At 37.0% G+C, this 13,338-nt stretch overlaps 1 protein-coding gene across 1 annotated transcript in view; it reads right to left on the bottom strand.

The window, feature by feature from the left end:
* Positions 1-13,338, bottom strand: part of LOC105381723 (cilia- and flagella-associated protein 61) — a 35,062-nt gene that overhangs the window by 21,532 nt on the left and 192 nt on the right. Inside the window, exons 2-7 of the mRNA XM_048627171.1 lie at positions 13,139-13,278; positions 12,521-12,655; positions 12,081-12,241; positions 11,437-11,581; positions 11,024-11,159; positions 391-533 (exon numbers count right to left, since the gene is read on the bottom strand). Coding sequence (XP_048483128.1) covers positions 391-533; positions 11,024-11,159; positions 11,437-11,581; positions 12,081-12,241; positions 12,521-12,655; positions 13,139-13,278 — 860 coding nt within the window. The remainder of the gene's footprint in view (positions 1-390; positions 534-11,023; positions 11,160-11,436; positions 11,582-12,080; positions 12,242-12,520; positions 12,656-13,138; positions 13,279-13,338) is intronic.

Genomic DNA, 13,338 nt, shown 5'->3' with positions numbered 1-13,338 from the left:
CAAAGTAATGCCGAAATCTATTTCTATCATGCTTTAACAATACCGATAAAAAGTGGCAGGAATAGGACTAACCTAATACACTCACGGGCAATGAATAAGTTCCATTCACAAAATACCGACACCAAACAACTCCAATTTTATCATACATTTTTTTTTTAATTTCACAAAATATTACCGTTTTTAGTTGGTAATATCCTGATGCTTTGTTGAATGTACTTCAATGTTGCAGAAGGCATCATTAAGCTAGCCTATTCCGTTTAGGAGTAATTTGGTGCTTTTCTCGGTGGAACCTTCTCATTGCCCGTGAGTGTACTTCCATCAGTCAACGACTACAGATTACAGGCGCATGATGATGATAATAAGTAAAAGTATACTATTATATGTACTTACATATTATAGCTGGAGTCATCTTTATCAGGGTGGCCTGTTATTTTCCTCAGGCCAGCGTAGGGAGACAGATCGTATGCTTCCTCTAGATCTGCATAGTTTATCTGAGTGTTTAGACACATCACTCCTACCGCCAACTCTTTGTGCTGGAAGTAAGTATGCAGCTAATTTATAAGTTCTGGAGATCACCTATCCTTACTTCCAAGATAAATTTAAAATCCACTATAAGCATCTTACCTGTCGCTGTGCAGCAATAACGTTAATAGCATCTCAATCATTGATTGGTAGCTTGTCTAAGATTGGTAGGTATTCTTCCTACTTCCGACGCACCTTGCGAAGTCTTGCTAATCCTAGCGACTAAGAGCTAATCTGACTGGCTTATCCTTACTGCACGGTGACAAATCCTGGTCCGCAGGATAAATATTTGTCACCGACACGCTAATAAGAAGATATAATACCTACCAATATTATAAAGGTGAAAGTTTGTGAGTATGTGTGTGTGTGTGTATGTTTGTTACTTCTTGAACTTGAACTGAAATTTGGTATGACTTTTTATCCCTTTTAAGGGCCCGTACAGGGTGACGTGCCGCGCCAATTTTGGGTTTTCAATGCTCTTCACACAGCACACGCAGTGACACGCACACATGTAAGTTTGCACAGTGGGTCGATAAACTTTTACTCGCCAACTTTATTGACAATTATGTTCAAGTACATTTTTGGGTGATTTTAGGGTAAGTAAGTATAATTCTTACTTACACTGGTAGGCACCAGGAAAGAGTAGAAATTAATAGGGGTGCCACTTTACTCTATACTCGGAACCCGATTAGCTTTCTCAAACAAATGTGGTATTTACTTGTAGAAAGGTAACTAAAAGTATTAAAGTGTAGATAATAAGTTTCGGGCATCCTCCAGCCAACTGAACCCCGACGACAAAGCAAAGTAAATACATAGTGTCGCAAAAGGGCTATACTAAGCCAAAAGGGGATGACTCAAGGGGTCATTCTGAACAACTTTTGTTCTACGAGATTTGCAAATTCGCGAAAAAAAATATTCGTTTTCCATGGTAAAAAGTCACATGTCCAACAAAGTTTCTATGAAAAAGGTTTTTTTTTGTTAATTTCCAAAACTCGTAGAGCAAAAGTTCAGAATGACCCCCTGTCTTACTCCTTTTTACCCGACTGCCGAAGGAGGAGGGTAATGTTTTTTGATTGTATGTATGTATATATGTATGTTTGTCTGTTTCTTTGTTCCCTCCTGTAGCCTAAACGGCTTGATAGATTTTGATGTATGAGGTATTGTTAGAAGCGTATTGATGGCGCGATGGCTATAGGCTATGTGACGTTCCATTAAAATGTACATAGCGCCCTCTTGAGGACATAACGTGATGATCGAAAAAATAATAATTCAACTTTGCCGTGTAAGGTATCAAATGAAAGGACTTGATTTTCACATTACAAAAATATGCATATTGAAGGTATTTAAATAACAACACCAAAATTATTGAAATAAAAAATGATCATGAACTACCTACCGACGTAAAATTTCATAAAATAAAAACAACTAAAAAGTTACAAATAAAAAAATACAATTATAAAAAACTAAAAACCTGACTGTACGCTAAAAACATGAAAACGAGTCCCAATGTTAATGGAAAGTATCGCAGGCGGGGACCAACCTGACCGCCACTCAAGGCCGTTTTCTAAGTAACATTCAGCTAAATGGTGAACCCTCTGCTGGTATAATTTGTTTATATACCGCTTTTTCAATACCTGTAAGTACATTTTTTGGCAGCATAATATTTTTACTTAATTTTAGGGTTTCGAACGTCAAAAGAAAAAAAGCAACAGTTATTATGATCTCTTTGTTGTCCGTCTGTCTGGCTGACTGTCTGTCACCGCCCTTTTTCTCAGAAACGGGTAAAGATATCAAGCTTATATTTCGCATAGATGGGGAGTACCCCAAAAAAAATATTATGGTACTCCCTGTCCCACACAAGTAAATTGGGGCTTATATTTTTTCCAGTTATTTTGATGTGTATCCTTTTTTTTTCTTTGTTGTTTTGTATAAGTATGTGTTTCTTTTCTTTAAATCTGTATTTTTTTTGTTGTTGCTGTCTATGTGTCGCAAAAATGTATCTTTATCTTCAAATCACGCCATCTATCGTTTGTTTTTTTTTGTGGCTACTGTCTATAGAAGAAATTCCGTCATTGACAATTTTACGTTACGAATTTATTTTTATTTATTTTATTTTTATTTTTACATTTTCGTGGAGAATCAACAGCATTTTGTTAATAAATAATTATTACTTATGAACACATAACAACTTGATGCCATTAACAGAATGAACTTAGTAAACCCAGTAAACCTAACACATCCAGAGGAAAAACAAAATCTCTTTCTCTCTCTCTGAAAAACATACTTAATAGCCCAAACTCGATGGTTTTAGCTATTAACATCTTTGAAATAAAATTGAGCCACCACCGTGTTACTGCCCTCATCAGATCCTCACGAGACCATACCTCAACCAGCACCAAGAGACTGTATTTTTGATCCCTAACCTAATGTTCGTGCGTATTGTCATCACTTAGATCCATTCGCTATATTCCTGCTCCTCATCAGACCTTTACGAGACTGTAATATCACGAGAATATTGCACACTATCTAATTTAATTTAATGTATTGAATATACTGGAAGAATTATGCTTCCTCAATTTCAAATCAAATTATGTTGGTGTCATAAAAGTTGAAAAGGTGCAATGACAACCAATGTGCAGTGATTTTGTATCTGTACACGATAAGATCGCGAGCTGTCAGTGCTGCCTAAACCGACGTGACCCTTCTTTGGAGGCCAGCGGCCAACTGAGTCAAACGTCACTTGTGTTTATGATTTTATAACACAGAAAGCCGCCATAGATATTTGTATGAAGATTTGAGGGAAAAAAATTGCTCAAGTTTGGGATTAATTTACACAAAATAAGTGTGTGTTTATTAAAAAACAAGGTATTTAGCGCCTAGTCCAAGCCTTTAACTTTATAATATGATAAAAATCATATGAAAATTCTTTATAATTACGACACAGTTGTTACAATACGGGAGTGTGATTGACTGGTTTTTCTTGATATTCTGAATTTAATTTACAGTTATCCATAATCATTTACTTAAATTCGAATGATTCAGCACCTAGCTAGACTCTTCAACTACCTGTGTGATTTTTTTCAAGGCTGTAGAGCATCATTTACTACATAATTCTATGACAATGCCAACCCTCGATTCCCTATTGCAGACCCTTAAGGGTCGGCAATAGGCAATCGAGGGTTCGCATTGTCATAGAATTATGTAGTAAATGATGCGTTACAGCTTTGAAAAAAATCACACCGGTAGTCGAAGAGTCTAGCTAGGTGCTGAATCATTCGAATTTAAGTAAAAGCTTATGGATAACTGTAAATTAAATTCAGAATATGACGAAAAACCAGTAAATGACACTCCCGTATTGTAACAACTGTGTCGTAATCATCAAGAATTTTCATATGATTTTTATCATATTATAAAGTTAAAGGCTTGGACTAGGCGCTAAATACCTTGTTTTTTAATAAACACACACTTATTTTGAGTAAATTAATCCCAAACTTGAGCAATTTTTTTCCCTCAAATCTTCATACAAATATCTATGGCGGTTTTCTGTGTTATAAAATCATAAACACAAGTGACGTTTGACTCAGTTGGCCGCTGGCCTCCAAAGAAGGGTCACGTCGGTTTAGGCAGCACTGACAGCTCGCGATCTTATCGTGTACAGATACAAAATCACTGCACATTGGTTGTCATTGCACTTTTTCAACTTTTATGACACCAACATAATTTGATTTGAAATTGAGGAAGCATAATTCTTCCAGTATATTCAATACATTAAATTAAATTAGATAGTGTGCAATATTCTCGTGACATTACAGTCTCGTAAAGGTCTGATGAGGAGCAGGAATATAGCGAATGGATCTAAGTGATGACAATACGCACGAACATTAGGTTAGGGATCAAAAATACAGTCTCTTGGTGCTGGTTGAGGTATGGTCTCGTGAGGATCTGATGAGGGCAGTAACACGGTGGTGGCTCAATTTTATTTCAAAGATGTTAATAGCTAAAAGCATCGAGTTTGGGCTATTAAGTATGTTTTTCAGAGAGAGAGAAAGAGATTTTATTTTTCCTCTGGATGTGTTAGGTTTACTGGGTTTACTAAGTTCATTCTGTTAATGGCATCAAGTTTTTATGTGTTCATAAGTAATAATTATTTATTAACAAAATGCTGTTGGTTCTCCACGAAAATGTAAAAATAAAAATAAAATAAATTCGTAACGTAAAATTGTCAATGACGGAATTTCTTCTATAGACAGTAGCCACAAAAAAACAAACGATAGATGGCGTGATTTGAAGATAAAGATACATTTATTCCACACATAGACAGCAACAACAAAAAAAATACAGATTTAAAGAAAACAAACACATACTTATACAAAACATCAAAGAAAAAAAAGGATACACATCAAAATAACTGGAAAAAATATAAGCCTCAATTTACTTGTGTGGGACAGGGAGTACCATAATATTTTTTTTGGGTTACTCCCCATCTATGCGAAATATCAGCTTGATATCTTTACCCGTTTCTGAGAAAAAGGGCGGTGACAGACGGACAACAAAGAGATCCTATAACGGTTGCTTTTTTTCTTTTGACGTTCGAAACCCTAAAATTAGAGGGTTCACCATTTAGCTGATTGTTACTTAGAAAACGGCCTTGAGTGGCGGTCAAGTTGGTCCCCGCCTGCGATACTTTCCATTAACATTGGGACTTGTTTTCATGTTTTTAGCGTACAGTCGGGTTTTTCGTTTGTTTATAATTGTATTTTTTTATTTGTAACTTTTTAGTTGTTTTCATTTTATGAAATTTTACGTCAGTAGTTCATGATCATTTTTTATTTCAATAATTTTGGTGTTGTTATATATAAATACCTTCAATATGCATATTTTTATAATGTGAAAATCAAGCCCTTTCATTTGATACCTTACACGGCAAAGTTGAATTATTATTTTTTCGATCATCACGTTATGTCCTCTAGAGGGCGCTATGTTCATTTTAATGGAACGTCACATAGCCTATAACCATCGCGCCATCAATACGCTTCTAACAATACCTCATACATCAAAATCTATCAAGCCGTTTAGGCTACAGGAGGGAACAAAGAAACAGACAAACATACATACATACAGTCAAAAAACATTACCCTCCTCTTTCGGCAGTCCGGTAAAAAGGAGTAAGACAGGGGTCATTCTGAACTTTTGCTCTACGAGTTTTGGAAATTAACTTTGTTGGACATGTGACTTTTTACCATGGAAAACGAATATTTTTTTTTCGCGAATTTGCAAATCTCTTAGAACAAAAGTTGTTCAGAATGACCCCTTGAGTCATCCCCTTTTGGCTTAGTATATCCCTTTTGCGACACTATGTATTTACTTTGCTTTGTCGTCGGGGTTCAGTTGGCTGGAGAATGCCCGAAACTTATTATCTACACTTTAATACTTGTAGTTACCTTTCTACAAGTAAATACCACATTTGTTTGAGAAAGCTAATCGGGTTCCGAGTATAGAGTAAAGTGGCACCCCTATTAATTTCTACTCTTTCCTGGTGCCTACCAGTGTAAGTAAGAATTATACTTACTTACCCTAAAATCACCCAAAATGTACTTGAACATAATTGTCAATAAAGTTGGCGAGTAAAAGTTTATCGACCCACTGTGCAAACTTACATGTGTGCGTGTCACTGCGTGTGCTGTGTGAAGAGCATTGAAAACCCAAAATTGGCGCGGCACGTCACCCTGTACGGGCCCTTAAGGGCGGATTCGGCCAACGTCCAGTAACTATTTACTCACGAGTAAACTACCAGTTACTCGCGAGTAAGCAGATTTTGCATTCTACCAAACCTGAAAACAAGATAACTAGCTTATCCCAAGAATAAAATGTTATACCGCCAAAATTGACCGTGTAACGAGCTTATCCGAGAGTAATTTTGTAATGGCGGCAGCACATCAGCTGATTAGAAAACCGTCATAATGACATATAAACACATCTGTCAAAACATAAACAAAAGTACGTTAAAAGGCAAAGTCTCAGAATAACAACAGCGAATAAAATTTTAAAACATAAACAATTTCATACTTTTATAATCCATTCAAACTAAGTTGGCATGTCATTTCTATTGCATGCTTTGAAACGCAGCTATTTTTATTTTAGTTGCATTACAGTTTCGTTCCTCGTTCATTCAATTTAATCATGGTATAACTTGGTAGAATGCAAATGTACTTATCCTAGATATTTACTCGCGTATAATTTTAATCCCGGTATAGTTATTCTCGTGTAACGTGATGGTTGGACGAATTCACCCTAAGGCTGTCACTAAAGCTGGAAGAAAATCAGAATCTGTCAAATCTAGTGAGGGGGGGTTGAGGTATGCGGGGCGTTCTACGGACAATGACATGAAATTTTAACATAGTACTCGAAAACATAAAAGTGAAGACATGCCACTTTGTTAAAAATATACTAAGTAAGTAATATTGTTTTGTGATACGAAAATATTTATTTTTATTTGAAAGTATTTTTAATATTTAATAATTAATTATATATAAAGTCGTACCCGTGCCGATATTTATACAGGTTGTTGCAAAAAAGGTTTAATACTATGCCGAAACCTACGTGTGCAGCATGTTATTGATGTTATTTCTAAGCCAGGAAATGAAATCAGAATGTAAAAAAATCGCGAAAATATTATCAGAGTTTAATAGTTCAGGGTGTTGTATTAAACTCTGCCCCCGTGTAATAAAAAAAGTATAGTTAGCCGAAAGGGCGTTACTCAGGCGTCACTCTGAAAAACTTTTATCCTACGTAATTTTTTATATTCATGAAAAAAACGCTTCTTCATATAATTTTTTTTTGGTCACGTGACCTTTTAGTTAGACGACCTGTTTTTTTTGGTGTTTCAAAAGTAGAACAGTAGTTTGCAGAACTCTGCATATACAGGGTGTCACAAAAGGTTACGTAGCTGGCAAAGGGATATGGGGAGGTCACCAGAAAAATAATAACATGTAAGTACCCCCGCAAGGGAGTACATTAGTACAAGGCGAGAGTGTGTATTTTTTTTTTTAAGTACTTATGTGTATTTGGGATATGATAGAAATAATATTTTTGTTTCTTAAAAACCAAAAAATTTACACCTTGCTGCGCTCTTTTGCTCACTGTAAGTACACCTACAAATATTGCTGTATTAAAAAAAACGGTTTTGTTATAACGATTATAAAAAAAAAGTTATTTTCATGTCAAGGAGTCATTTACCTAATTACGATTTCACTCAACAGCAGGTGAACTGAAAAAATAAGTTCTAGTTCTATCATCACTTTAGATCGCAAACATTGTAACTCCACTTTTCTTGGCGAAAAGTACTCTTTGGTGTCAATAGAAACGTTTTTTGAATTCACATGTTTTCCTCTTTATTCGAAAAAAAAAACTGTATTCCGCATTTTACCATTTGTTTTCCTCTAAACCCCAAACCGTGATTTTTAAACAAGAAAACTTAGTAATTATACCCTTTATTCTCATATACAACGTGCGATGTAGGCGAACGTGAACGAAAACTATGCAATAAGCCTTTGTTTTTATTACTACTTTAGTAAATTACAATAACATACTCAACAATGTTAATTTTTTTTTGCATTGTTATGTTGTTAAATTAAGATCTAATATTTTATTAACATGAAGTTACTTTCAACTTTTTTTTGCATCTATGCGTCGAATCACAGCATGACGGCTGCTGCAGCTTCCTGGTGTCCTGTCCTCCAACCAATCCCACCAGTACTGCAGGTTGCGTCGAATACGAGCCATTCTCTTCGACTTGACAAGACAGGTGCTCCCGGAAGGATCATAGATCGCACGGAACCCGTACCGTATAGAGGCAACGGACTCCTTTGCAACAGCCCCCCAGATTCGGAAGTAGCCCATGCACTGCATGGCGAGCACAGCTGCAGCAATTTTTTCGTAATGAATCATTGGGATGTCATCCCCGAAGGAGGCTCTCAGCCTACCTCACGACCTGTGTGACATTAGAAAAATGCACTGTGCTAACGCCGTTTGCGAGCTTGATTTGCAGGACCGCGTTGTATGCCAAGTTCCACAGCAGAGGGGTCCAAGACCTACCGCTGTGGAACTCCGCAACTGAACTTCTTCAGTGAAAACAAACCCTCTCTTTTCGCATCCTTAATGTACTTGTTAGACACGTATGACCTCTGTCAATTTTCTGCAGATAAGAAGACAAGTGATGGTATACAAGAGCCGCCCTAAAGGTTCGCCCTCTAGGGGATAGAGTTGAACGCGGTTACTATTTTTAAGCAAACAGCCAGCGCAACAACTCGCCCGTGGTTCTTATCCTGCTCCGACAGTGAACGAACGCAAAGTATTGTACCCACTATTCGAATCCGCATTTCGGATGCCAAACTGACTGTCCGAAAGGTCGAAACCGTACCACCACAGAGGTATGACTCGTTCGAAGAGCTTATCAGGCTCTTACAGCAATCAGATGTGTCGGTACACTGAAAGATAATCTACAGGCCTGCTTTATTTATTTAGGAGCACTAATGGCCTCCTTTCAGTCATTGAGTCACTGGCACTCAGGCTGCGGTTGAACAGGAAGATAGACTGTCTAAACAAATCATTTTTAGGCTAGTTAAAAAAAACTTTAGGTGGGTAGTATGCCAACTAGAACTACAAATAAAACAGTATTTTTGTCTCCTCTAAAATTTGGTCACGAGGAGTTACGATGATTACGATCTAAGGTGACGCTGACGATATTTTATACAAGGTATTGAAAAAAGGGTATAAAGCTTAGCCAAAAGTGGATTTAGGTGCCATTCTGATCCACTTTTCTTCTACAATTTTGAAAATTCACGTAACAAAACCTTTTACATAGAAACTTATTCGATCACGTGACTTTTTACTATAGAGACGAATTTATTTTTCGAGAATTTCCAAAACTTGTAGAACAAAAGTTGTTCAGAATAACCCCTGAGTCAAACCCTTTCGGCACAGTATACCCTTTTTGCAACATCCTGTATAGGTAATATCAGGTTTATAAAAGACCTGGGCCTGTAGAGTGAGACTCGGCATGGGGAGTCATAATTTATAGATCTTTTAGGTTGCAGTGGCGAATGGGCACTGGTAGCCCTGCCCTTTTCTATAACTATAACTATAGGTAATTTTATGGCAATTTAAAAATGGTATAACATTTATCTATTTGAAAAAATCATTAAAAATATACATTACCTATCACCCTAATTTAAAAAAAAATTCAGCCCTTACTTTAAACTTATAACACCCCTCTATTTCCTTCAGGGGTTAAAAAACCTGTGTATTTAATATTTTCTTATGAGTTTTTTTTTAAAAACTAGGCTCTTACATAGTTGTACATAATATTATGCGGTATTTTATTCCACTTGTAACGCATTAAATTCATAGCTACAGTAAACATTTCATTTTTTTCATGGCGAGATACAGTCGCACTTAACCGCTTTTTTGCAAAGCTTGTTAAATAGATTTAAAAAATTATGTAAATTTTAGATCTTCAATTTTTAAAAATACTTACTTATTTTTAACAACCTGTAGTGTACAGACTACCACATCTTAAAATATATATATTTTTAATTAACTACGGTTTTTGGTTTCAAATAAAACAAATTATGAACTTACTTTTCAACACCCTGTATATTGTGTAGCTTACCTACCATACACAACCGTTAAAATAAAATAAATTACCCCTCAGAATATAAACAGGCTCGCGCTTTGGCATACTGCATTGACCGTATAGTTCTTATTCGGAGAATCTAATAAGTGTCATTATGTGCAATGTTTACCTTTATCTATGCATCTGTAACTCTATAGTAAAAAATGTAAACAAATCGAAAAGGCGAAATGTTTTCTAAGAATTTTCGGCTTTTCTGCATCTAAAATGATTAGAAAATTAACTTTCCATAGCAAATGCATATGTATTATAATACTTGTAGTCATAATTTGTTGATTTAATCAGTTTTTGTGAAATATTTGATAAAAAATAAAATGGCGTGGGTATCGCTCCTAACAGGCCGCCACCAGGGCGACGACTGAAGAAATCTGAAATCTGTCACGGTGTCATCATTTTTAAACCGGAATTTATTAGTTTTTTGCAAAAAAAGTTGACTTCTGGTCCATTAAATCCAACTCTTTAAGGTAACTTTGTTAAGAATTTAATTACCTACACATACATATAAGATTCCATGAAAATGGGCCCTCTGATTTCGAGGGTTTTTTCATAATAAGTCAAAAAATGGCAAAAGACATGGTGTGTTTGCAATTTTTTTTAACATACTTATTATAATCCTGCACCAATTTATAAGCAACTAACATGTTCAGTATACCCTCTGCTACAAAATATATTTTTATCAATGTGATAGAAGCCACCGTTTTTCCAATCTAATCAAGTATATCAAGCCGACTTTAGCATTTTAGCTTTAGGGATCCCCTTAAAGGCGAAGTGAAGCTCGCGGGAACAGCTAGTTGATAAAGAGTAAATAACCTCGCAAACCAGCAACACCCGGTCAGACTCGGGGTGGCGGGCGATCAGCTCGCTGATGTAGAACTCCCCGTACAGCTCCGTCAGCCGAGGCGTGTGCCGGTGCAGGATGGGGATTATGTCGTCGTTGTCTTCTTCACTGCGAATACAGTTTACAAAGCCTTGTGACAGCAGAGCTGTTAACCTATTACGTGACCAACGACCGACCCTATGTACCGAAGATTTTCGGCAGCAGCCATCGTTTGTAAGAGGATTATGAGATACGTTTGATTTTTAGGTCCACACTTTTTATAGATTTGGCCTAGATACGCAGTATAGATACATATAGCGGCAATAGTGTAGATACGCATAAGTGCCACTTTTTTCTACAGACCCAAGCTAAGTCGAAAGATCGAAGTATCACAACTGTTACTCACACAGCCCTGCGGATCTTCAGTCTGGGGCACACGGCGTCCCGGTCCGCTATCCACAGGCAGGGCAGCCGCGCCGGGGCGATGCCCCTCTCGTGAGAGCTCACGCGTCTGAATGAGCCTTCTGATAGCGAGTAGTCCGGGTTTAGGACTGTGGGTGGCGGTAGTGTGTTTAAGGATTATAGGGCGATATTCTGAAGAACCTATTTGAAATTTACAATACTGATACCATAGACTAATAATACATTATATAGTATACTATATTGATAAAACATTCAATATAAATTAATAAATTAGGCGGCCTTATCACTAAAAGCGATCTCTTTCAGACAACCTTAGGGTGAATAAATGACTTATAGAATATATAAGCGAGGCGGACACTATTGAAATTTGGTGCTCTAAAATTTAATATCGCCTAGTTGTAAAATAGTTATTTTTATATTATTTTCATTCACAGCATCCAAATTAAAATATGTTGTTCCGGGAATTATGTAGGACAGAAGGGATTTGATACATTTTACGTATTATTGGTGGTTGATGAGACCAAACACTACAATATATGGATGAGACTACCAGAATGACATCCATAACTAGCCATACCTAAACGTATAGATAACGTACATACAACTCCACCTCTATCTACAACTCACACAGATGTGTCTGCGTCATCTTGAGCTGCGCTATATGGTGCACATACTGGTCGTGCATGAACACGGATCGCAGGAGACGGTCCACCACCAGCCGCCCGTACGGCAGCTCCCAGCACAGCAGGTGGATGAAGAGGGAGTTGCGAGGGGTCATCTCTGTGCACCTACGGATCAGAGTATCTGAACGTAGTAAACGAAATTATTTATTTTTACGGAGGAATGTCAGAAGTATACGTTTTAGGATAATTTTAACAAGTAGGTATACTTCCTGTCGTCAGGAAACCAAGACTTAGTAACTCTGAATCTCGATTCTCACGAATCTCTAAAGATTGTTTACCGTTTTTGGGTAGGTAATATTATTACATTTAAGTTAGCGGGTCGATCACTGATAATATTTCACTCTGTACCCATACAGATAGGTTCGTAGAAATGAAGACACTAACTTGAACTTTGTCCAGATATAGTCCGGCCAAGCCTGCGGGTGCACAGAGGGCGCCAGCGGGTAGTCCTTCAGCACCATACAGCCAACCACGTCTTGCTTCTCATCCATCTGCACTATTGTCAGTGTGGATGTTGATCTGATGGCAGAAATTTATATTAGTCAGATACCCATGTGCCTTCTCTCGATCGCATTAAAAATTGCTGCGTGGTCGCTTCTCATTGACTTTAATGCCTTTACCTTTCTAATTCCGGGATAAAAACTAAACACAAGTAGCTATGTAGGTGCATTCGTTTCGAAAAACTGCTACGAAGTAAATGGCTACGAGGTCCCGTAGCGGGGCTACGAATGCTACGAATTCGGTACGAGATTTTACATAAAAAAGAATTCAACGCGTTGTTCCAAATATTTAAAACGAAGTTATTCTAGGTTACTAAACTTTTTTGCATCATATTCTACATACTTACTATGAGTGTGGATAAGAAAGAGCAATTTCCTAAGAGTACCTATGTAAGAAAGCACTTCCTTGGAAGAGTCCTTTGGCCAGCAGTGTACATTTATTGACTAGGGCACTATAACCATTTTGTTGCGATGTTTACAAGGAACCAAAAGTAACACATACATAAGGTAATCCACATCATCTTCCGTCTCTACCCGGAAGTTGATTCTCATGTTCTCATTGACCATGTTAAAGATGACCCCCGCATCCCGGTTGTCAGCGAACCGAAGTCGCCCCAATGGCTTCACTTCGCCCTGAGAACTCTAATCAAGAAGTGTTTTTTTAAAGTAAGGACTTGTATGAACCTATTGTCTTTTCTACCA

The sequence above is a fragment of the Plutella xylostella genome, chromosome 18 (assembly GCF_932276165.1).
Source record: "Plutella xylostella chromosome 18, ilPluXylo3.1, whole genome shotgun sequence".
NCBI classification, from domain to species: Eukaryota; Metazoa; Arthropoda; class Insecta; order Lepidoptera; family Plutellidae; genus Plutella; species Plutella xylostella.
The sequence above is the reverse complement of the archived record's forward strand: the minus strand, read 5'-3'. Positions and strand labels throughout refer to the sequence as shown.